At 51.5% G+C, this 25,252-nt stretch overlaps 1 protein-coding gene across 22 annotated transcripts in view; it reads right to left on the bottom strand.

Annotated features, from left to right (window-relative positions):
- The window catches only part of MYT1L (myelin transcription factor 1 like), a 440,164-nt gene that overhangs the window by 139,527 nt on the left and 275,385 nt on the right, over positions 1 to 25,252 (bottom strand). For all 22 annotated transcript variants that reach the window (XR_011386785.1, XR_011386786.1, XM_051838143.2 and 19 more), the window contains 4 exons: positions 19,801 to 19,957; positions 10,651 to 10,705; positions 10,445 to 10,478; positions 10,117 to 10,179 (listed from right to left, as the gene is read on the bottom strand). Coding sequence is in view for 20 of the 22 variants with exons in the window: in XM_051838143.2 (XP_051694103.1) it covers positions 10,117 to 10,179; positions 10,445 to 10,478; positions 10,651 to 10,705 (152 nt within the window). In the remaining 2 variants the exon portion in view is untranslated. The remainder of the gene's footprint in view (positions 1 to 10,116; positions 10,180 to 10,444; positions 10,479 to 10,650; positions 10,706 to 19,800; positions 19,958 to 25,252) is intronic.

Raw genomic sequence — 25,252 nt, 5'->3', positions numbered from 1 at the left:
GCTGACCCTGGTGGCCCCGGTGGCTTTGTGATCTTGGTGGCACTGGTGGCCCTGGTTTCTGACCACTCTGCTTTTCTCCAAAGACCTGTGCCTGGAATGCAAAGCTGGGCAGTGGCATGACTGGTGCTTCTGGTCGTCTGCCTGGCAGGAAGCAGCAGCTCTCTGCCCAGCGACCTGCTCTATTCAGCTCTGGCGGGGCCAGCCCAGGAGAAAGGGAGCCATCCACCAAACAGGTGTCTTCTAAGGAAAATGCCATTGCCTACTATGCTAACCATTCCTTCCTCTGTACTTTTCTGGCCAAGGCACTGTTAAATAAAACCATCGATCATTAAAAAAATTCTTGTAAAACAATTCCTTTCTGAACAAGAAGCAAGTATCTTAGAAATGACTGCCTTCCCCACTGTCCCCACAGGACAACAGGAGCATCCTGTTCTGCTGGTGGGAAGGCAAGCAGATCCTACCCCACGGGAATGAGCCCTGTGTCCTCCTCACAGTACCCAACCTAGGGACAGAGTGAGAGTTATAACAAAGAATCTGCAAATCCCACATGACTTATAGCATGGAAAACTTGAAAAAAGTCCAAGTGAAAGAACCTGCGTAAACTACAGTACAACCACAGGATGGAGGGCTGCCGTGAAAATTAAAATTATTCAATGACACGAGAAAAGGCACATACTATAATGTTAAGTAAGAAAAGAGAAATACAAAATTATGTATGTAATATGAGACAACAAAGGGGAAGCACCTCAAGACATCAATACAGGCAAAGGGTATTTTGGGGTAATGCTGAAAAAGCAAAGGCATCAAAAGCAAAACTAAAGCAATGGGTTTATGTCAAACTCAGAGCAAAGAGAAAACCAACAGAGAGGGATTAAATATTTGCAAACTATTCAACTCACAAGGGATTAAACCCAGAATATGGATGGAACTCAAACATTCAACAGCAGGAAAAATAACAAGCAATCCATTTTAAAATGGGCTAATGACCTAGCAGACATTTCTCAAGGACAAATCAATGGCCAAACAAGCCTATGAAAAACCACACTCAACATCACTGTCACAGAAACTTGCAAATCAAAGCTACAATGAAATACCATCTCATTCCAGTTAGAATGCCTACTATAAGACAAAACAACAAGGGCTGGTGAGGACGTGGCAAAGGGGAACTCTGCATGTACTGCTGACAGGCATGTGACTCGGAAGTGGCACCAGGGAGAACACGGCGGAGGTCCCTCCCAACTATGAGAGTGAGTCTTCCCTGTGACACGGCTGTCCCATGATTGGGTAGAGATACAACAGAAACGCAGTCAGTGTACCTAAGAGACAGCTGCAGCACTGGCCACAGTAGGCAAGATATGGAATCAGTCCTGGAGTTCCTGGACAAACAGTACAAAAAGTGGCACATACAGAGTGGGCTACTGCTCAGCCACAAGCAAGGATGAAATCCTGTCCTTGGTCGCAGTGCTGCTGGACTGGAGGGCACAATGTTAAGTGCAAAAAGCCAGGTGCAGAACGACAAATACAAACAGTCTCACTCTCTCTCATAGAAGTAGAAAGTAGAGCAGTGGTCGCTACGGCTGGACAGGCAGGGTGTGGAGGAGTCAGCTAGGCGGGGAGCAGTTTTCCAGTGCTCTGCAGCATGAGGAGTGGCTGGAGTCCACAGCAAGTACTGACCGGAGGAAAAGTGGGGTCTCCCAACACGTGAAACGGCACTGCAGAGGTGCGCGTGCTCCTGTCTTGATTTCCCCCTCGCATGTGTGACCACGTGTGCTGGTGTCATTCTGCACCCAGAGGCAGGAACACCAGTGGCCCGGGCCTGCTGGCATCACCGGCTCTACCGCCACCAGCCTCACTTCCTGGATCCTTCCTTTCCTAATTTTCTCCTAGTCCTTGTAGAAGGAATCAGGCATTTCCCCCAGTTTCCGCGTCATATCTGAGCCTGTGTGGCGCTTCCCTGGCAGGAACCCCTCCCGGGAGAAGCAGCCTGAAGTGCCGGGATGTGGAAGCCGCAGGCCTTGTGTCACTGCATCCGAGCTGAGGGTTTCAGTGCTGGGAGGGGCTAGGGGTCAGAACTTCCCCACAGGCCGGGCAGCTATGCTGCGGCCAACCCTAGCGGCTCTGGATGGCCCCAGCCCGGGGAATCCCCTCCCTACTGTGTTTCCTTCATTAGAAATCAATTTGGGCTAATTTAAGAAACTTCTATGCTGAAACCCATACTGGCCTCAGGTAGGTTCAGCCCACCAGTCACTAAGAGCACGGGTGCTGTGACTTAGCAGCCAGATCCGGTCCCACAGAGGCTGTGGCTCCAGCTGGTGGGGGAAGGTTACTTTCTGGGCAAGGACTTGGGGACGCTGAGGCAAGGGGGTGTTGCCTGTGGCACGCTTGGGGGCGAGCAGGCAGGCCTGGCCTGTGAACTGGGACTGGAAGGGAGATGGACAGGGGCTGGTGCCCCCTAGTGGGGCATCCAGGTTCCCCCCCCAGAGCCCACTTCTGCCAGTTCCTCTGGCACAGCTCTCTGTTCTAGGTAGGTGGTGAGGACCATGTGGCCATACTCAGCAAGGCCTGTGACAGACACAGAAGTTCCTGCCCAGGCAGCAGGTGGCAAATCAGTACAGCCCACAGAGCCTGTTGCCCTCTGGGCTCCTGCTGCTGGGCGCACAGGCTCCTCAGCCCTTCTGATGGACAAATGTCGCTATTTCTCTCCTGCCTGCCGGCCTCTCTGCCCGCCCATTGCCCTTCCTGGCTCTCCAGGGAGTGCCGACGGCTCCTTCAGATGCGCGGCAAGTACTGGATTGGCTGACGGGGATAACGAAGTGTCCACAGCATTGCTAAGTCTCATGCATTATTTATAAACAGGATTTCTTCCAGGATGCTTGCTCCTCCCCAGGGTTTTAGGAAATGCATCCACTGTGTAGGAAACATATCTCTGGCGACGCCAAATACAGCATTAGGTAATATTCACAGCCTCGCAGAGTGCCACTAAATGACAATGAGTGGGCCTTTTAAAATCAGTTGAATTATACAGCTGGGGCCCAGAGCTGCCCTTAACAGCACTGGGAAGACACATTTATCTTAAGGATGTACTCAGAGGCCTGTGAAGGCTCTGGGGGCACTCCTTTCTGAATAAGAGAAACAAGAGCCAGAAGTGTTGGACATCGCCTGCAGCCCAGCAGCGGGCTCTGCTCAGGTGGAGGCTGTGGGACAGAGGTGCAGTGTCTGTGCCTGGCCACACAGACCATGTCCTGGCCCTCAGGAAGCTGCGGGTGCAGGCCAGCCTGCGATCACAGGGGCTGCCGTGTCTACAGCCCTGGTCCTACTCCCTGGGAGCATCTGTTCCTTCCCCACAGAAACACATTCGTGATATCCTCAGATGTTTCCTTAACGCTCAGGTGCACGCATCACGATGCAAACAGAAGTGAAGTGGCAGTGAATCTGTCCTGGATTAAAACTTATCCTCACATGATGGTATCAGGAGTGGCATGAGACAGAGTGAGATTGGGGGCACACTGGCCAGGGTGAGCCCATCCTGCAGCTCCCCAGCAGGTGGGGATGTGCCCTGGGCTGTGCAGAGCTGAGGCCTGTGAGAAGCAACACCTCTAGCTCTGAGTGCGCCAAGGTCTATTTGGCGGATTTAGAAACTGCTGGGCTTCAGAGAAAACTCAGGTGTGTGGCAGGGGAGAGGAGCGATGTGTACGGTGCTCATGGGAATGGCCCAAGGCTTCCACTTCAGTCTTGTGCTTGGCCTCTCAGCTCATTTGTTTTGGTCTTCAGCCTTGTCCACACTGTTGCCTCTGTCAGCCTGTCACTGGCTTCTGAGGAGAAGCCCAGCTTCCTATTCCTGCAGTCATGCTCTGGCCAGGATTCAGGCCTGTCCCTTTGGCTGTGGCTCCAAACCAGGAGGGTCAGCTGACACAGCTGCTGCCTGTGCAGGGCTGGTGGGAGTAGGGACTACGCTTTCTAACAAGTTTCCTGGTGAAGGGGTAACTGTGTTCTGCGGGAGGGGCCTCTGTATGCCCTCCTAATCAGGGAAGGTGGCCTTCTGTCCATTGAGCTGGACTGTGGGTCGGTGATAGCTTTGGGAGTGATACCAGGGTGGCCATCAGTGTCTCAGGAAGTTCCATCTCACTCTTGTGAGGACTCTCACAGGGATCAAAACCACACCCTGAGATGCATGGCAGGCCTGGTGTCATGAAATCCACTGAGTTTGGCACCCAGAAATGTATCTGGGGGCAGGCAGGCCAAGCAGGCAGCAGACAGCTTCCTTTCTTAGGATAATGGCTGGAAACCTTTTTATGTTTGTTTTAGTAGAGGATCCGTTCTGATGACAAAGGTTACCTGGCACCCTGAGTGTTATGTGTTTGCACACACACAGTTCATAGTAAGGCCCTAAAGAGCTGAGCCTGGGATGTCCCTGGACCTCAGCGTTGCTACTCCGGGCCACCATGCACACATCAAGTCAACGTGACACACGCGTGCCCTAACTTCCAATTTGACGGTGCCCCTGGTGACTGGGGAAAGGACATGTATGCTACAAAGCTCACAGGCGAGGAAGGGCAGCACAAGGGTGGCCCATGAGGGTGGTGGGGGGCTACTAATGCCTGTGGCTTTGAGCAGGCAGCATGGAACCACGGGCTAGGTGGCTGCGTGCACGGCATTTTCATGAGCACCCCACGGTGTGCCCTGGTGTGTGTGGCCTCACGTTAATTAGAGCGTTCAGCAGACATGGTGATGGATCCCACGCACCCAAGTGGATCTTCATTTTTCACATGCAGGGCCTCACTAATTAAAATCAGCTTTGCAATTAAACGTGGAAAATTGTGTTAAACGTTCAAGCGTGGTTAAGAAAAATGCAATTATTTTTAGGGAGTTCTATTTCGATGCAAATAGAATTTCTGTCTGCGTGAAGCTGGTACCAGGGAGGTGTCGGGTTCCTGTCTCTGTCTTCCCCTTCCCCTCTGTTCCTTGTTTCCCTTCTTCTTCTTCTTCTTCTTCTTTTTTTTTTTTTTTGGATTATAGATGCTCCCCTCGGCTGCAGTCTGCAGAGCTGCACTGCCTCTCAGCCAGTGCCTGGCTGCGTTCCCAGGCTTTCCGCCGTCCTCTCTGTCAAGGCAGGAATAATAGAGCCCCCAGGCTGTTGGCAGAATCCCAATGAGGCGTGCATACATCAGGAAGCAAGCCCTCGACTTTCACTCCAGAACAAGCTCCTGTGAAGACAGGCAATTATTCACCCGCGGCTGCCGCCACGGCACTCACACTGGCAGGAGAAGAGGTAGATGAAATGGAAAACCTCTGAATACAGAATGTGCACAGCCACAGAGAATCCAATAATTTTCTAATAAGAAAGGGGAAGCTGCCATTTGAAGCTTTTAATTTTAAGTTCCAAACTGAATGATTTGACTCAATGTTTTCTAAAGTGGGGAGGACTTAAATACAATATCTATGCCTGCCACCTCACTTAGGGTCTTTGGAGTGAGCAAAGTCTGCAGCTGAACCCTGGGTCATATATTTAGCCAGAACTCTGCTCAACAGACAGGTAATTAAACATTGCAGGGGAGGGCTCAGGTAGATAAAGCTCATTACATTTCAGAAATAAATTCAGGGGGTCGCAAAGCAGGTGTGTGAAGGACAAATTCCACCTGGGAATCTCAATATTAATTTCAAACTCTCTGTCACTCTGCCTTTCAAAAATATATAAATAAATAAACCAACACACACACACACACACACACACACACACACACACACACACAAGCACACAGATCTTCCATCCACTAGGTCTCTCCCCAAATGCATGCAACGGCCAAGAAAAGCTTGGCCAGGCCAAAACAAGGAACCAAGAATTCTACCTGAGTCTCCCACACGGGTGGTAGGGTCCCAAGTATTTCACCTGCTCCCTCCCAGGATGTATCAGCAGGGAGGCTAGCAGAGTCAAGACTTGGTGTCTGGTTCTCATGTCGGATGGGAGTGTCCCCAGCAGTGGCTTAATCTGCTACACTACCACATCCAGTCCCTATACCACAACATCTAGCCCCTACATGATATCTAGTCCCCACAGCACAACACCCAGTCCCTACACCACAATATACAGTCCCTACACCACGACACCCCATCCCTACAGACGCCCAGTGCCTACACCACAACACCCAGTCCCTGCATCACAACACCCAGTCCCTACATGATGACACCTAGTCCCTACACCATGACATCCAGTCCCTACACCATGACACCCAGTCCCTACATCTTAAACCCAGTCCCTACACCACAACATCCAATCCCTACACCATGACACCCTGTCCCTACAGACATCCAGTCCCTATACCATGATACCCAATCCCTACACCATGACATCCAGCCCTTACACAACATCCAACCCCTACACCATGAGACCCAGTCCCTCCATGATGACACCTAGTCCCTACACCATGACACCTAGACCCTATACCACAACATCCAGCCCCTACACCATAACACCTACTCCTTACACAACATCCAACCCCTACACCATGACACCCAGACCCTACATAACATCCAGTCCCTACACAACACCCAACCCTTACACCACACACCTAGTCCCTATACCACAACACCAAGTCCCTACACCACAACACCCAATCCCTACACCATGAAACCCCATCCCTACAGACATCCAGCCCCTGCACAACAACCAATCCCTACTTGACGACAGCCAGCCCCTACATGACATTCAACCCCTATACCACGACACCCAGTCTCTATACGATGACACTTAGTCCCTATACCACAACACCCAGTCCCTATACCACAACACCCATTCCCTACACCACAACACCTAGTCCTTATACCACAACACCCAGCCTCTATACGATGACACCCAGTCCCTATACCATGACACCTGGTCCCTACACCACAATACCCAGCTCCTACACCATGACACCTAGATCCTACACCACGACACCCAGCCCCTACACCACGAACCCAGTTCCTACCCATGACATCCAGCCCCTACACCATGGTACCCAGTTCCTATACCATGAACCTAGTCCCTTTACCACAACAACCAGCCCCTATACCACGAACCCAGCCCCTAAACCATGAACCTAGTCCCTACACCATGACACCCAGTCCCTACACCACAATATCCAGCTCCCTCTGTATCCCCCTGCCCCATCCCTGCACTCTTCATGCACTGGAGTCTAGTGCAAAATTATTATTTAAAAATAATCAAATCCAATTAATTTCAAACGTTCTAGTATAAGTATTGCAAGTAAGGATAAAATGCAAATTTCTGTATGTTGTTTAACATTACTGTAAAATAAACATTAACAAAATTTGATTACTCCTATTTATTTTATTGGGAAAATTAACAAAAACCTTTAAGAAAATAAATTGACCATTCTTTTGAAGATAAATCAATGAGTATGCTCTTTTCTAAACACCAAGGTATCCTTTAACACAATGTTTGGTATCAACATGGGAGAAAGAAAAACCATGAGTAAAAGGCCCTAGAGTTTTCCAACTTGGTTTCTCAAAAATACCTTTCTTCTTGGATAGCAACCAAATTGTATATGAGTACAATGAAGTCACTGACCACATGGCAAGACACTCATTGAAAAACTCATTGTTAAAAGAGCGGAAGTACGGACAATTTCATCAAAGCACAAACAGGCTTCTGCCATTCATCATGGTCGGAGCAGAGCTGGGCAGCTCAGGCATGTGTCTGCAACATGTCTGGAGAGCATCTGCGGCATGTCTGGAGAGTGTCTGTAGGGTGTTTATAGGGTGTCTAAGTGTGTCTGGAGGGTATCTGGAGGGCATCTGGAGCATGTCTGGAGCGTGTCTGCAGGATGTCTGCAGGGCGTCTGGAACGTGTCTGCAGGGTGTCTGTAGGGTGTCTGGAGCGTGTCTGGAGCGTGTCTGGAGGGTGTCTGAGCGTGTGTGTAGTGTGTCTGGAGGGTGTCTGCAGTGTGGAACGTGTCTGGAGTGTGTCTGTAGCATGTCTGGAACGTGTCTGTGAGGCTGTATGTGCAGGTGTTTGTGGTCCTGGAGGGCTGGCAGCAGGGAGGGGTGCTTTTTAGTCAGTAAGTCTTAAATCAGACAGAAGCAAAGCTGGCTACCACTGAAATCTCAGGGCTCTGAGACTGTAATCATCATAAAATGGTATATACATGTGCATCTTATTGACAACAATGAGTTTCTCAGGTTAAGAAATGAAAATGTCATCTTTTCAATAAAAATCCCTTGTGATACATAAACAAAAAGTAAGACCTGGTGATCTCATTTGGCCACTTGTGAGGCCTCAGGAGACAGCTGATGGGGATGGGGTCCCCAGGCAGTGTCTCCCCCACCCCGACCTCAAACTTGAGGGGGCTGGTGAACCTGGGAGTGCCTGTACCTTTTCCACAGCCCATGGCTGGGCAGTGGCCCAGGGGACCCAGGACCCAGGGCTCTTTCAATTACTCCACGGTACTCTTCTAATTAACTATTTCTGCTAAGATATTAGGAATTCTAATAATTACCTACAGTAAGACTCATGATAAAAGATGGCATTATTTTAAAGATTTTGTTGAAAATTTCCCAGCTTGGGGGTTTCTGTGACTGCTCCCCATCATCCTATTAGAGCCCGATGGTGAGGGTTCTGTGGAAATGCACATGGAGCCTGGGTCTCCGATCCCCTCCTGCAGAGCAGGGTCTCCAGCGCGGGAGGCACTCTGCACTGGTGCGACAACACCTCACAGTCACCACCTCCTTCCATGTCCAAGGGAATGCACCTTTGCTGAGAAAGGCAGTGTTTGAGTTCTTGGGAAATTTCACAATATTTCGGCAGAACTATGGCCGTGAAATTATATCCAGCTCATTCCTAAGTAACTTTTTAGCCAAATTTAGGACGTTTTCCCCCCACAACAGTTTAAGAAAATAAAGCTTAAAAAGTTGACTAACCCAGGGAGTATTAGAAGGAAAAATGGATTGTGCTTTTGGTTTACTAACATGCTTTCTGTTGGAAACAGAAATAACGTGTTTGTCAAATTCTGAGATTAAGATCTTAAAAGAACCTTCACAAAGTAACAGAATAAAGTACTTAGTTCAACTTAATATTTTAGACAGTAGTGATGGCAAGGTAATAAATGTAATCGTTAGATTCCAGAATTCCCCGAGAAAATGCCCCAGCGCTCCTTGGGTATGTCACAGGACAAGTCAAATACCTGTTTCACACAGATGCTCCTTAAAACTCCCACCTGCTTCCAAGATGCATGGTGACTTGGGGCAGACTTAGCACTTCCCCTCAATTTTACCAAAGGACAATCAGAACCCAGGCCAGAGTCCCCCCACAGGTTAGTGTTGCTCTCAAAGGGAGTGAGATGACAGACAGTGAGCAGAGGTCCCAGGAGCTGAGCCAGGCTCTGCTTAAGGGGTGCTGGTTAACCTGCACCGACCTCTGTCCTCCCAAATGAAGGGGAGAATTACCAGAAAACTTACATCCTCCAAAGTGACCACGTCATCATACCTGCAGCCTTCCTGCTGACAGGTGTGCCTACAGCAGTGTCCTAGAGCAGAGACGGTGTGTGCAGAAGCCATGCCATAGACTGACCCGGGCAGGGCCGTGACACATTCTGGCAATAATGATCTCCTACACACCTTGTTTTCTACATGTGTGGGAACTGAAGCCTCCATGTGTATGCAAGTCAAGGAATCCCATGGTCCCCAGGTTTCCCTACTGTGGTCCACTGCCCTCATCCTGCAGCTGCCCAGGTGCCATGTGCGGGCAGCATGGGTTTCCCTGGATGAACTGCTGAGTTCTGAGCCAGGTCATAGGTCACATTCGAATCTGCCCCCTACAGCTGCTGGAAGGAGGAAGTGAGGATGAGAATCAAGCTCTCTTCCCAAGGCAGGTGGGAGCCCTGAGTGCACCCCAGCCCTGCTGACGCAGACAAGAGCACGAGGTGGAAGGCATGGCTTGCTCTGTACCATCGCCTGTGATAGTGAAGAGTGGCTGAGGTTTTGAGAACCCACACATGAGACACATGAGTTCCTGAGTTCCACTGAGAGCAGCAAAGCACAGCATGTACTGCTCTCCATGGCCCCCACCCCCATGCTTCCAGCATCAGGACTGGGCCCCTCATGAGAAAAGGCAGGCATTACCTTCTGTGTCTTGCATATTTGCCACTAACGTGACCACTGCCATCACAGCCAGGCGTGGGACAGCTGCAACAGGAAAGAACAGATTACACACATGCCATGTGCCACAGGCCGGGGCAGGGGCGCCTCCGTGGGCAGCGGACAGAATGAGGGCAGCCCACAATGAACAAGAGGGATCGCAAAACTGAAAGGAGGGGAAAATTAGGGGACGCTTTTGATCAGCAAGTCTGGGGGAACTGATCTCATCGGTGTAGCTGGGTGTGACTGCACCCCGGAAAAGGCGAGGGTTTTCTGACTCGTGAGGGGTGTGTCTCAGATGGAGAGCACTAACCTGAACAGCTCTTGTATGGCTGGTTCCACGGGAACTGTAGAGAGATGAAAAACAGACGAAAAGTTATCACAGATCGCCAGTGCCACTCTTCCACAGAAAACTACCCAAGGGGGCTGTGAGGGTGGCATCCGCGGAGCCACCGGAGTCCAGGTGCAGGGAGAAGGCAGCCCAGGCCAGCCTTGGGCTGTGGGAAGGCCCACACATACCTCGGACCCCTTTGGACCGCGTGCGATGGCGCTTCTCCTCGGAGTCCACCTCCATCTGTGGAGAGAGCAGCAGGTGGTCAGTGTCCCTGACTAGCCACGCCCATGACTGCGCTGCCCCCGGCCTCTGACAGGGCTGTCCCCCGGGTCTGCTCTCCAACGGCAGGCAGTAAGGCCACGGTCCTGTGTTATTTCAAGCAGCAGCAGCATTCCATATTGCAGGGACTCGTCATTGAGTGTCCCTCCCCACTCCAACGTGGAGGATGGACACGTCACGCATCAAGCACTTGGTGGGGACACACTGAGTGACTGACAGTAGAGCCAGCAGGTTTCCCAGGAGGTCAGGGCATGTGTGACATGAAGGTCTGACAGGTGGCAAGCAGGGAGGACACCGGCCTTGGGGCTTGCCCTCAGAGCTGTCTCCTTTCTGGGATGCCGCTGTCCACAGGGGCCCAATCACGAGGCCCTACACCCGAGAATACAGAAACACAGCCACAGGGCGGCAGAGTCTGACAGGAGCAGGGCAGTGAGGCCCTGCCCAGCAGGCAGAGATGGGGGCAGCACAGTTACCCACAGGTGGCCACCTCCCACACAGCCTATGGGAAGCAAGGCCCATCCTAGAGGGCAGGCACTGAGAGGAGGCTGTGCTTATGCACTCCTTGTGTCCGTGTGGGAGAAAGAGAGATGGTGCCGGTGCCTCCCATGGAGACACACACAACAGGAACGAAGGCGTCCCTTTGCTGGCACAGCTACAGGCCAAGGAAGTAGCAGGAGCAGACTGGACGCTGAAAGGCCAGCCTGACGCAGCAGAGATGAAGGCTGGGCTCCGGGGCCTTGTGGAGCAGAAGTGGACACAGTCGTGTGAGGCCGTGGTCCCCAAGGGTCCAACTGGATAGAAGCTCTTCCTGTGTCCCGGGCAGAGGAAGGTGAGGCACAGAGTATGTCAGCAAAGACTAACTTAGTAGCAGTTTGAGAGAGCACTGAGGGCCTTGGGACCTGAGCCAGGAGAGCAAGCTCTGAGGAGCTAGGTCCCTGTGGGGAGAGGAAGGCCACCACTGTAGCTCAATCCAGGGCTGGCCGGGGGGAAGTCAGAGAAGGAGCAAGTGAGTCTAAGAAGCTTCTGATGGGACAGTGAGTGTGACAGCGGCCACGTGGGTGCTCGGGGGCGTTCTGCTCTTCCCCGTGGTGTAGGAAGACACCAGGGGCCAAGCCACTCATGGTCTCACTGGCAGGCTCAGCAGCTCCGAGACTACTCTTCTACAGAGAGAGCCCTGAAATGATGAATTGTAGCTAATGCAACACACTGTGGTCAGAGGCACAGGAAGTGCTAAGCTGCCGTAAGGCCCTGAGCCCCCTTGTGTGTGTCACAGGGAAGCGACACAGCGGGTGGACCCCAGGACCTAGGAATGTGAGACAGCAGTCGTGTAGGGCTGAGCCTTCTCAGAGGACTGGCCCTCTGGACCGTGTGCTGGGACGTGGAGGCCGAGGCAGGCTCACGCCGACCTTTGTCAGAGGTGGGGCCTGCACACTTCCTCAGGGACCTCTGCATCTCCAGCTCACGAGCTCCTGCCCCATGTTTATCTTTTCTTCACTCCTGCTTCTGGAGTAACTTTTTCTTTGACGTTTTTTTTTTTTTTTTCCCCTGAAAGGCATTCTAAACATGTTTCCACAGTCTCAGGCCTTTCAAGTCAATGTGATTACATCCGAAGGCCCTGTTTCAGAACTCATCTTCCCTGTGAGACCAGCTGCGTCCACAGGGCAGAGACCACTCCAAGTTTGGTCTGCCGCTCTCACACCTCCAGCAGCTGGCACAGCAGGGACTGGGGGGTGCTGCCTGGCTGTGGTGGCAGGCAGAAGCTGCCTGGCCACCTGGCCGTGGTGGGGGGTGGAGCTGGACTCTTGCAACGCTGCGCTTAGTGCCTCCCTGAAGCCCGGATGGGGAGCATCCTTTGACTGCCCTGTGGGCTTTCCACATGGCAGTGTTTTGATGTTCCAGGACTTCGCATCAGCAGTGAGCCCTCCACTGGTCACTCTGGGTGCACACTCTGGGTGGCCTGTATGCTGGGCACCTGCAGCAGGAGTGTACAGTGCAGAGGCAGGAGGCCTTCCCCGGAGAAGTGGCTCCATACGCATTGACATGTGATGCTGGACCAAGGAACATGAACGTGGATGAATTTCTCCATTTCTAAACTTCTTACCTAGCTCCCTGGGTGGCTGAGTGACTCGAATGCCATGAATTTTCCTAGGAACCTGGCACAGGGCCTGCAGGTGACAGAGGCTTCAGGCTTCACACCCCAGTATCCATGTGCAGTGTGGCTGTCCAGCAGGATGAGGAACCAAGTTAGAGAGCACCGTGGGACACTTGCTAGGGGTGATGGTATTCCCTGGTATTCTCAATCTCCTTTCCATAAACCCAAACATTTTATTGACCTTTGTGGTCTTTGAACCAGTGCCTGGATGTATTCATCTCAGAGCAACAGTTTGTATATATTTACAAAATCTAGAAAGTGTGTGTGTGTGTGTGTGTGTGTGTGCACGCGCTGGCTAGATGTAAACTAGTACAGCCACTATAGAAAACAATATGAAGACTCCTTATAAAAAAAAGACAAAAAAATTATAACTGCCCTATGACTCAGTAATCCTACTACTGGGTAGATACCCAAAAGACGTGAACTCACCCTATCAAAGTGAACCCTGCTCCACTGGGTTTACAGCAGCACTCTCATAATAGCCAAAATATGGAATCAACCAAGGTGCCCAGCAACAGATGAATGGATAAAGAAAATGTGGTATACACACACACACACACACACACACAATGGAATACTACTCAGCTATAAAAAAGGACGAAATACTTCCAGTTGCAGCAAAACAGAATCAGAGGACATCACGCTAAGTGAAATAACCCAGACACAGAAAAAGAAATACTGCAAGTTCTCCCTCATGTGTGGGAGCTAAGATAAATTAAAAAAAAAAAAAACCTCCACTTAAACACAGGCTATTGATTATTAAGGCAGTGAGGGATGAGAGGGCTAGAAGACTTTGGATTAAAAAAACAGGGGAAGCTGGATGTAGTTCATTGATTGTGATAATGGTAAAACTTGAGATGTTTATGGGGAAATGAGGGGTATATGGGGAACTTTTGTATTGCTGCCTCAGAATTTTTGTTCTGCAAACTTAAAACTATTTTGAAATAAAATGTGTGTGTGCACATGCCCATTTGTGTTTGTGTATGCATGTGTGTCAGGTAAGATGGGGAGCATAATCTTTCCTGAGAGTATCTTTCTCGGACTCATGACAATCTCCCTTAATCCAGCTGACTTTTTTTTTTAAGATTTATTTTATTTATTTGAAAGGCAGAGTTACAGAGGAGAGAGGGAGAGGTGGAGAGATCTTCCATCTGCTGGTTCACTCCCCAAATGGCTGCAACCGAAGCCAGGAGCCAGAAGCTTCATCCAGGTTTCACACAAGGGTTCAGGGGCCCAAGCACTTAGGCAGTCTTGTGCTGCTTTCCAGGGTACACTAGCAGGGAAGCAGCTGGGACTCGAGCCAGCACCCATGTGGGATGCTGGTGTCACAGGCAATGGCTTATCTTGTTCTGTCACAATGCCAGTCCCTAACTGACTATTTTTAGCAGATTTTAGGCCCCAAAAGGTCCTGGTCCAGGCAGAAGAACTGCCAGGGACATTTCCTCAGGAACTTCAGCACTGGGAGCTTCGGAAAACGGTCATCCAGTGGGAGAGCTGCTGCAAAGACGACACCTGTCAAGTGACAAGCCTGGTCAGCACAGATGCAGTTCCCCCAGGACAGCACAGCTCCCAGAACAGCACGGCTCCCAGGACAGCATGGTTCCCCGGGAAAGCGCGGCACCCTGCTCCCCGGGACAGCATGGCTCCCCGGGAAAGCGCGGCACCCCGGGAAAGCGCGGCTCCCTGGGACAGCACGGCTCCCCGGGACAGCACGGCTCCAAGGACAGCATGGCTCCCCGGGAAAGCGCGGCTCCCCGGGACAGCACGGCTCCCCAGGACAGCACGGCTCCCCAGGACAGCACGGCTCCCAGGACAGCATGGCTCCCTGGGAAAGTATGGCTCCCTGGGAAAGCGCGGCTCCCCGGGACAGCACGTCTCCAAGGACAGCACGGCTCCCCAGGACAGCACGGCTCCAAGGACAGCATGGCTCCCTGGGAAAGCTCGGCTCCCCGGGACGGCACGGCTCCCAGGACAGCACGGCTCCCCGGGACAGCACGGCTCCCAGGACAGCACGGCTCCCAGGACAGCACGGCTTCCAGGACAGCATGGCTCCCAGGGACGGCACGGCTCCCCAGGACAGCGCGGCTCCCCGGGACAGCATGGCTCCCCGGGATGGCACGGCTCCCAGGACAACGTGGCTCCCAGGGACAGCGCGGCTCCCAGGGACAGCGCGACTCCCCGGGACAGCACAGCCCGGTTCACTTTTGCAGGCCTCAGCCTACACAGAGAGTGGTTTGATAAATATGTGCCCCAGCTCCATGAGGATGCGTGGCAGTCGGCACCATGTCTTGGCAAGGTGGGAAGACATGAGTGAATAGTCACAGGTGTTCCACCACGGTGAGGACTGGTGGCAGTTGGCACGTCTTGGCGGTCACATGATAGTCACAGGTGTTCCACCAAGGCAAGGACTGGAATCAGAGCAACAGCGAAGCATTTCCCCATGTGGTACCCTCCCACTCACCAAGGGGGCACTTTGCAAACAGTAAATAGGCAATGAAGATCTGAGACTGGCTGAGAATGGTTTCAGAGTTCATCGCTGGTGCGCCTCCAATGTCAAGTATGTGCAGTATGGACTGTGTGGCTAATGCAGCCCACTCCTCGCTCCTGCCCTTCTGTGGAGGATGGTGGGGGTGCCGTGCCCTTGCAGTTCTCATGGCTCTCTCCTCACATCCCTGACTGAAGCCTCCTGACCCCTTATTGCAGCGACTTACATGCTGCCACCACCTGCATGTGTGTGAGGGGACGGTCTTGGACAGCTTATTATTAAACTCCCTAGCTCCTCCAGGTGTTGCACTGCTTTTACAAACAAGAGAACCTTAAACAGTGGTTAAGTCACCAAAGAAGCAGATGCTCGAACAGGTTAGCATACAAAGACAGAGCTCAAAAATCTAAAAACTGCCCTGTGGTGTTGAGGAAGGCAGCAGAAAGCATGGCTGTGCCCCTGGGCATGGGAGCTCGGCTTCCCAGGGCCAAAGCCTGCCCTCATCTCTTCCTAGCTACATCAACCCTAAGGAAGCTCTCCAGCTTCTCTGGGCCCGAGTCCTCTTAATTATACACGTGTGGGTGACGATACCCATGCGGATCCTAGGGATGCTGGGAAATCAGAGGGAAGTGGCTTTGAAAGTGGTCTGGAGGGACTGCCAGGCCTGGCCCCACTTCTAAGTGTACCTCAGAGCAGTCACACGTGGCCAGAGAGCTGGATGTCCCAGGTCACGCCTCAGGCTTCGACAGAAGCACGCAACGAAGCGAGGTGATGCAGGCTCCTCACACTGCCTTGCTGTGTGCTGGGAGTGGGAACACAACACGAGGCCATGTGGGTCGCTGGGGGAGCCTGAGGCTCTTGTACCCACACAGATTTGGCCTAAGCTAGTCTGGCTCTCCTGTCACCACTCTCACAGCCCTGCTCTCCTCTCATCTGAGAAAGCACCCTCGCCACCTCCTTTACAATGAAGAGCGGTGGGCTCCTCCCACTGAGTCACTTGGCTTCTCCCTCTCCAGCCAGGCTCTGAGAAGTTGCCCTTGCTGACCCTTCCTGCTGTCAGGAATGTGGCCCCCGGGCCATAGCCACGGGCTGGCTACTCCTGGAGCCTGGGACTGTCTCAAGTTCTCCTCTGGGCTGACACTCCACCTCACAGCTGTCTCTGCTTACACAGGAGACACGGACTTACCAAGGTGAAGTGACTTGGCCCAGGGGATCCAGACCAGGTCCCACCCGTGCTGAATCCTCTCCCTGGGCAAGGCCCCTGTCAGCCATCTCTGAGGACTTGCTGTCCACCTCGCCGTCCTCCCTACCCCATCCAATCTGTCTTCTCTCCTGGTCCCTCCTGCCTTTCGCCACACTCATATTCTCCTCGCCCTTCGGCCCTATCCACCCTTTCAACAACAGTCATCTCTTTTCTTCCTTTGCTGTCAAACTTCTCAGGGCTCTGCCTTCATCTCTGTTTTGTGCAGTCTGGACCCTGTGGCTTCTAGAACCTTCCTGCATAGATCACCAGTGGTCAGTTCCCTCCCCGGTGACACATGGGATGCTGCAGCTCCCTCTCCCCACGGTCCCATGGGGTCTTCTCCGAGCGGCTCTTCTCTTGCGGCCACTTGGCAGCAAGATTGACAGCGCCATCTTCAGTGCTTCTAGCTGCCTCTAAGGGGTCACTTCTTCCCATCACACAGCCACGGCTCTCCACTGTCTTCCTGTACTTGGAACCTCTCATTAGACACCGTGTCTCTGCCCTACAGTAGGACGCTTTTCCTTCACTGTGAGAGCCGTGGCCGCCCCAGCACCAGGCCAGGGTTTCTCTTGGGCACCCAGTGAACCAACAAGAGTAGTTTCCTGTTCAACCGATGACGGATGGTTCTTCCCTATGACTCATTTCCTTTCTCTTCACTTTTACTGGATCACTGATTATGCTCTGGTCTTGGTTTTTTCCCATATCCTCCCATCCCTGGACATCACCCTGGCCTGTAGCACATGCTGTAAAGACGGAGCCCATCGCTTGTCTCCAGGGTGCCTGCCCCTTCCCTTGTTGCCTCCACGCCTGTCCGTTCACCCGATGGCTGTGACATCATCATTCCCTTTTACTCGTGGAATTTTCTAGGTCAAGAATCCAGAGTGGCTCCCTGCTGACTACCCTGAGTCTGAGCAGTGGTGCCTGCTTTGCCTGGTTTCACCTCTTCCACGTGAACAGATGAGAAGAATCTCAGAGAAAGTACTTCCAGCAGTGTGTCGGTGTCATGGGGAGGAGCAAGTTACACCTGCTCTTCCTCCAGCCTCCTGTCTCATGCAGATACCCAAGGTCCACTCTACTCCCAAATGTAAGAAAAACAGGGAGTGCAGCTTCCTTTGTACATTTATCATTTGCAAAAGCAGGCTGTATTATACATAGACTTTTCTATAACTTGCTATTTTTCACTTACCAAAACTCACAGCTCCGGTCAATGTCTACAGATATAACTCATTTTCTGAATGGCTGCAGAGTAGTCCTCAGAGTGTTTTTCTGTAGTTGAACCCTCTGAGTCCCTCTACAAACAGGCATTCAAATGGTTTCACTGACTTACTGTTCTATTTCACTACAAAAAGCATCTTTGTATACATTTCCATAACAGAATTTTCTTTAAAAATTTGTCAATTTGCCTCCAAAACAGTAAAAATCTATGCACATTGGAGGCATTGGTGCTCATGTGCATTGTTAAAGTGTTTGTCATTGGTGGGTCTGAGTCTATGACTTCTGCTGCAAGAAACAACCTTCTCATTATTGAGGAGGCCGCCCCTCCCTGACCACTGGCGAGGAGGAGCAGCTTAATCACGCTGGCCTCGGCCGTCCTGTCCAAGAAACACTGATTCATACCCCGTGACTGCCACTGTCTCTTCCACAATCATCCACATGCCCAGACCGCTCAGTCCCTCTCTCTCTCACACTCAGTTCCTCACACACAGACACACGCTCAGTTCTTCACCCTCCCCCTTACACACATTTAGCTGCTCCCTTACACACACACACTCATTAGCTCCTCCCTCACACACACACACTCATCAGCTCCTCCCTCACATGCACATACTCGGCTGCTCCCTCACACACACACACTCAACTCCTCCCTCACACGCACACACTCAGCTCCTCCCTCACATGCAGACACTTGGCTACTCCCTCACACGAACACACTTGGCTGCTCCCTCACAAACACACACTCAGGGAGGAGCTGAGTGTGTGTGTGTGTGTGTGTGAGGGAGGAGCTGAGTGTGTGCCTGTGAGGGAGGAGCTGATGAGTGTGTATGTGAGGTAGCAGCTGAGTGTGTGTGAGGGGGAGGGGGAAGCACTCATCAGCTCTTCCCTTACACGCACACACTTGGCTGCTCCCTCACACGCACACACTTGGCTTCTCCCTCACACGAACACACTTGGCTGCTCCCTCACAAACACACACTCAGGGAGGAGCTGAGTGTGTGCGTGTGAGGGAGGAGCTGAGTGTGTGTGTGTGTGAGGGAGGAGCTGATGAGTCTGTGTGTGTGAGGCAGCAGCTGAGTGTGTGTGAGGGGGAGGGAGAAGCACTCATCAGCTCCTCCCTCACACGCACACACTTGGCTCCTCCCTCACACGCACACACTCAGCTCCTCCCTACACACACTCAGGTCCTCCCTCACACACACACACTCAGCTCCTCCCTACACACACTCAGTTCCTCCCTCACACACACACACTCATCAGCTCCTTCCTCACATGCACACATTAATCAGCTCCTCCCTCACAGGCACACACTCAGCTCCTCCCTCCCCCTCACACACTCATCAGCTCCTCCCTCACACACACACTCATCAGCTCCTCCCTCACACGCACATACTCATCAGCTCCTCCCTCACATGCACACATTCATCAGCTCCTCCCTCACAGGCACACACTCAGCTCCTCCCTCACACACACACACACTCATCAGCTCCTCCCTCACACACACACACTCATCAGCTCCTCCCTCACATACACACTCATCAGCTCCTCCCTCACAGGCACACACTCAGCTCCTCCCTCACACACACACACACTCATCAGCTCCTCCCTCACACACACACACACACACTCAGCTCCTCCCTCACACGCACATACTCATCAGCTCCTCCCTCACATGCACACATTCATCAGCTCCTCCCTCACACGCACACACTCAGCTCCTCCCTCACATGCACACACAATCATCAGCTCCTCCCTCACACACACACTCATCAGCTCCTCCCTCACACACACACACTCATCAGTTCCTTCCTCACACGCACACACTCAGCTCCTCCCTCACACGCACACACTTGGCTGCTCCCTCACATGTGTAGACTCAGTTTTCCATTCATTGGCATGCACAGAGCACTCAGTCCTTCATCACAGGCATGGAGCAAAGCTCTGTGTGCACGGGCCCTGCTCACCTTGCAGGAAGTCTTCTCTCCTGAGAAGGGAGGCAGCGTGACTCCGCTGGCCAGATGCAGGCCCAGGGTGGGGCTCACTTGGAGTGCTAATCCTGGCCCTCCCCAGCTTGTGACTGTAGCAAAGTCACTTGATTTCTCTGTGCCTTGATTTCTCCATCTGCAAAACATGAAAAACACACAAAGCACCTAATGATTCCATCAACAGCATCACCTTTCAGCTGCCCCTGTGAGTCAGCATGGTTCTTCTGCCTCCTGCAGGCACCAAGTGTCCTCCTTCACCCCCCAGAAGAGGCCTGACTCCCCTCAGCTCTGGCTCTGGGATGGCAACTCCTGCCTGCTGGCTCAGCTCTGAGGATGTGACAGGTTTTGTGCACCTGTCAGGGTTCCCTGAGCTCTTGGTTTACATGCACGAGTGGCCCCCCCAGGCAGCCTACACAGACCTGGGGCAGAATCAGCCTCCAGGACAGCTTCATGGGACAGCTCCATCACAGAACTATCTGCAAGCCTCACACTTAGTCTGTGATTTCCCCTGGGACATCTGGTCCTGTAAGGTTTATGGGGCTTCTTACCCATCAGTCACTTAGCTACCGACCATCTACAACCTGAGACTCAAGGCTCCCAGCCCATGGGAAGGAAAGCCATGATGCAAGCCTTTTGTTAGCATGGCAGAGAGAGCCCGTGTGGACCCACCCCCAGGAGGAGCTGGAGGCTGCCGCGTGCTTTCTGCCACCCTGGAGGAGCCGGGGTGGTGGCGCTGGTGACTGGCCTCTAAGACTTTGTACAGAATTGCATTCACTGCAAAGGACTTGGTGTTGCTCACTCTCAGGGCTCACCCTGGGGCTAAAAATGTCCAGCTCTCTGAAAACTCAGCAGATGAAGCAGGTTCCTGGGAATTCAAAAGTTCCACACTGGTAGTTCAAAAGCCAGGTCAGAGACTATGGCGCCAGTGTTACCTGAACTTTCTCTGTACTTCCTTGTCTGGATAGCGGGGAACTAGAGACACCAAGGAGTCGGCAGAGGGTGTCCTCCCCAGAGCTCAGCGCTCCTTCCACTGACCTCAAAACCAGCGGGCCTGGGGTGCAGCAGCGGACCCTTTCCACCTGTGCCCATTTTCTCCCAAGACTCAATTCATTCACATGGTGAACACGAACTTGAACATGCATGTCTTCCTACCCACATAAAGACATCAACCACAGACTGTTTACAACCAGCCCCATAAAGGAGAAGAGAGTTAGACCACACCTGCCTTTTGTCTTTTCAAAGCTGTGTACTCTGCTTTGGATGGGCTCATTCCCCTTAACCATGATGGGGAATGTTCCATCTGCCTCACGACAGGGCCGGCACTCTACACCAGGCATGGCCGTGGAAGAGACAGCTCTTATCAGTTATGTGCCTACACCTGCCACTGGCTAATGTGGGTTTGTTTCTTGGATGAGGAAGGAAAGAAGGAGGGAGGGAAGGGAAGAACTGGCATAAGAAGGGAAGAAAGAAAAAGGAACGGCGGGGAGGGAGGAGGAGGAGAGAAATCAAGAAGGAAGTTTTGTCATTGTCCATGGAGAACGCTCCAGTTCCAACTATCAGGATGGCGCTGCAGAAGCAGCCCTCTGGAAGGCATAGTGCTTAATGGCTATTTGGCTTGCAAGCATTCGAAATTCCATTGGTTACCGAATGACATGAGCACATGGTTTAATAAGCAATGATTTCCTAAAGGTTTCAATTTCTAACTTAGATGACCAGTTAGACAAAAAGTATCTGTCAAATGCTCAATGAGTGGCAATATTATCACTAACACTACCTACAATTTATTAATATGCATGCCTTTGCATTTCAGTATCTTTCTTATACCTGTGACAACATAAGCAGATGGTAAAAGCTACGTTAAAGAACTCTGGCTCCCTAAATACAAAGATTATTAATTAATTCATCTGATATCTATTTACTCTTTGGCACTCTGCTAAGTAACTCAACATAAAACAGGATAGATAAGATGTTGCTATATAAATTCAAAGCAAGGAACACAGAGAAGCCAGGAAAACACAGTAATGATTTATATGTGCAGAAAAATAATTTTGGGCCGGTGCTGCGGCTCACTAGGCTAATCCTCTGCCTGCGGCGCCGGTACTCTGAGTTCTAGTCCCGGTTGGGGGCGCTGGTTTTGTCCTGGTTGCCCCTCTTCCAGTCCAGCTCTCTGCTGTGGCCCGGGAGGGCAGTGGAGGATGGCCCAAGTGCTTGGGCCCTGCACCTGCATGGGAGACCAGGAGGAAGCACCTGGCTCCTGGCTTCGGATCGGTGCAGTGCACCAGCCATAGCGGTCATTGAGGGGTGAACCAATGGAAGGAAGACCTTTCTCTCTGTCTCTCTCTCTCTCTGTCTAACTCTGTCAAAACAGAACAAAACAAAACAAAAACAACAAAAAAAGAAAAATAATTTTGACTATAAAGAAATAAAGAATAGAAAATATGAAAGAAGATAAAGGAAAAAATGTTAAAAGGGTCTGCTTAGATAAAATAGAATAATCCATGGGCAACACTCAATTTACCCCCAAAAATTCAACAAATGAAAAAAACACATTATTTGCCAGAAAATCAAAGCAAGTTAGCAGGCATTCAGTTAAAGGTTAAAGTTAAAGGTGCACCAAACGCAGCATGCTTGCTCATTAAGTTCTCTTACAAAAGTGCACTTACAGAAAAGATGCACATGCCATCAGAGAATATCCCATTGACTTCTGTAATGTCAAGAAATATACAAGGAGCTCATAATACTTAAAAGTTAGACAATGAAGTTAGGTACTAACGAGTGACAAGAAAACTATTAATTATCCTGAAACTCACTTTTTTAGCATAAATTAAGTTGGATTTGCTTGAGATTTCTATTTACTAAAGTTGTCCAATTCATATAAAGCACATTCACCCAAAGGATTTTATCTTGTTAGCAGTAAAGCTATGTCAGACAATGCTTCTCTGAAGAATTCATGGGAGAACAGGGAAAGGAGAGCAAGGGAGAACTGACTCCTCCGCCTGCTCCCCTGAGGCTGCTGAGACGGCGCCATCCTCGGCTCCGAAAAACAGGGTTCCTCACGCAGCCGCCCCTGGTCCTGCCCAGTGCAGCTGGGACCAGGAGCCCATCAGAAACCCCTTGTCCTCAGCCCTTAGTAAGAGTCAGAGGAACTCTGGCAGGAATCCCCTCTGGAAAATTTAGTTCTCAGATCTAACTTATTTCTGTTTATTTGCTTTTGAAAAGACCTGCGCTCACCAGCACCCTGGTGTGAGCCTGGCAGGACCAGACCACCAGACAGCCTTCCTGATGCAGCAGGGACAGGGCCAGGCACTGGGACACGCGGGCCCGGCTGGAAGCTCCTGGGGTTCAGGCAGTGATTGGGGGTTTGGCACTTCTATTCTGGGTCCCTCGTGAGCCCCCTGGTTCTGTGTCCTGAACACTCCTTCTGTAGGCTTCCTTTTCTAGTCTGTGGACACACAGCTGGCATTTTTTCAAACGAGGCGCTGCAGGCAGATGTGGGAAACGTGGTTTCACTCCCTGGATGTTCTGGGGCTTTCTGGAGTCATCTGCATTCTCCCAGCTTAGCACGCAGAACTCCCACAGGACCAGAAGCCTGTGAATCTGGGGGAAGCTTCCTTCCCCAACAGTCTCCTCTTCGTTTCCTTTTTGAAATGTCTACTAATGGATTTGTTTTGCGTAACTTATCTTCCATTAATCTTACCCTGCACATTCTTACTTATTTATCTTTGTCTCCTCCTCTTTCTTTTTGGGAAGCTTTTCTCTGAGTTATTCAATTGCTTTTTAAAATTCTTTGAAATAATTTTTAAAATTTATTTTCACTTCATTTTGAAGACAAAGAAACAGATCTTCCATCTGCGAGTTCACTCCCCAAATGCCCATAACACATTTGCATTTACTTCGGTGGTTATCTGTCTTTATAAGAGGTTAGAGATCATATATCACCATTGTGTGTGACTCATTTCTCAGCCAGGGGTGATATATAATAAATAGTAAATAAATAGTTGATCAAAATTTAACTTGCGGCTGAAGCTGTGGTGTAATAGGTTAAGTCTCTACCTATGGTGCTGGCATCCCATATGCATGCTGGTTCAGGAGCAAGCTGGTCCCAGCTGCTCCTCTTCTGATCCACCTTTCTGTTTGTGGCCTGGGCAAACAGTAGAGTGTTGGGCATTGCCTAAAATAGTCCCTATGATTGGGGGGTATGTCTGTGGCCTCTGCGGTTAAACCGTGCAAGATCGGACCACCTGCAGGGATAGGTCTGATTTAGTTCCGGACACGTGGACAGTACGTGATCCCTATACCTCGCTTAAGGTGCCCCTGTTCGTGGTCCACCCATGCCTGCATGACCTTTTCACTGATTGGCTCCCCTACTGTGCATGTCCTTCGTCGACAGAACTCATGGGTGCTGTGGTGTGTTCATCACCCGTCGACCTTCCCCTTCCCCTTTGCCTTGTTGGGGAGTGTCTGTATTGGCCCCTGCTGGTCAGGGCCCAGACTCGGACTTGAGACCCAGACAAGTGGCACCCAACGTGGGGCACAACGGGCTCCAACGAGCCCTAAAGAAGGACTGACTCCGGACAAAGTGAAAGTACTTGTGGACGCGGCTAAGCGAGGCTCTCGAGGTAAGGTATCCCCGAAGGGATGGGGCACTCTCATGCTAAGTTTGAGGACCCAGCGCCTAAGGCGCTGAGATACGTACTAAAGACTCAAGGTTTAGAAATTTCTGGCTCTCAGGCCGAGGAGGTTTGGGAAGCCCTTACTGAAGCGGTGCCATGGCTCGCTGCTGCCCATCTTTTTGACTGGTCCACATGGGACCGGGTGGAACAGCTGGTTCAAAAACAGATCAATCTTGGGACTGTTCCTCCATTGGGGACCTACCCTACCCTGTCTGCCCTTAAGGCTTGCTTTCCACCGACCCCGGCCGAAGGAAAGCCACACAAAAAATCGTGCACACCTAAGCAGGCTGACAGGACATAGACGAGCTGGGGGCCTTCGATGAGGAACGTCAGGAGGCTCAGAAATCCGCAGAGGCAGCTGAAACTCAGGTAGAGCCTTCAGGTGTGGCGGGAACCCCTAAAGGCCCAGCGCGGCCTCGACCCACCGCGCCTCCATTTACAGAGGGGATGTCCGGCCTTGTGCCGCCCATGTGGCCACCCCTTTATGGGCATTCCCCTCCCTTGGATCACCCGCCGCCATCTTGTCCTTCTAACTGAGATGGCTTGCAGCCGCCATTTTATGGACTGGGTGGTATCACCCTCACCCTGCATGGCTTTTCCGGTAAATGCCAATCCGGGAGGCAACCGGCCTGCACTGTGGTATCCTTGGGAAGCCCATGAGCTAAAAGAATTAAAAAAGGGTGTTTCTGAAGATGGGCCAAATTCTCCATGGGCTGAGACTATTCTCTAGGGTCTCGTTCATCAACAATGTATTACCC

The sequence above is a fragment of the Oryctolagus cuniculus genome, chromosome 2 (genome assembly GCF_964237555.1).
Source record: "Oryctolagus cuniculus chromosome 2, mOryCun1.1, whole genome shotgun sequence".
NCBI classification, from domain to species: Eukaryota; Metazoa; Chordata; class Mammalia; order Lagomorpha; family Leporidae; genus Oryctolagus; species Oryctolagus cuniculus.
Note: the sequence above shows the minus strand (reverse complement) of the source record. Positions and strands in the feature narration are given on the sequence as shown.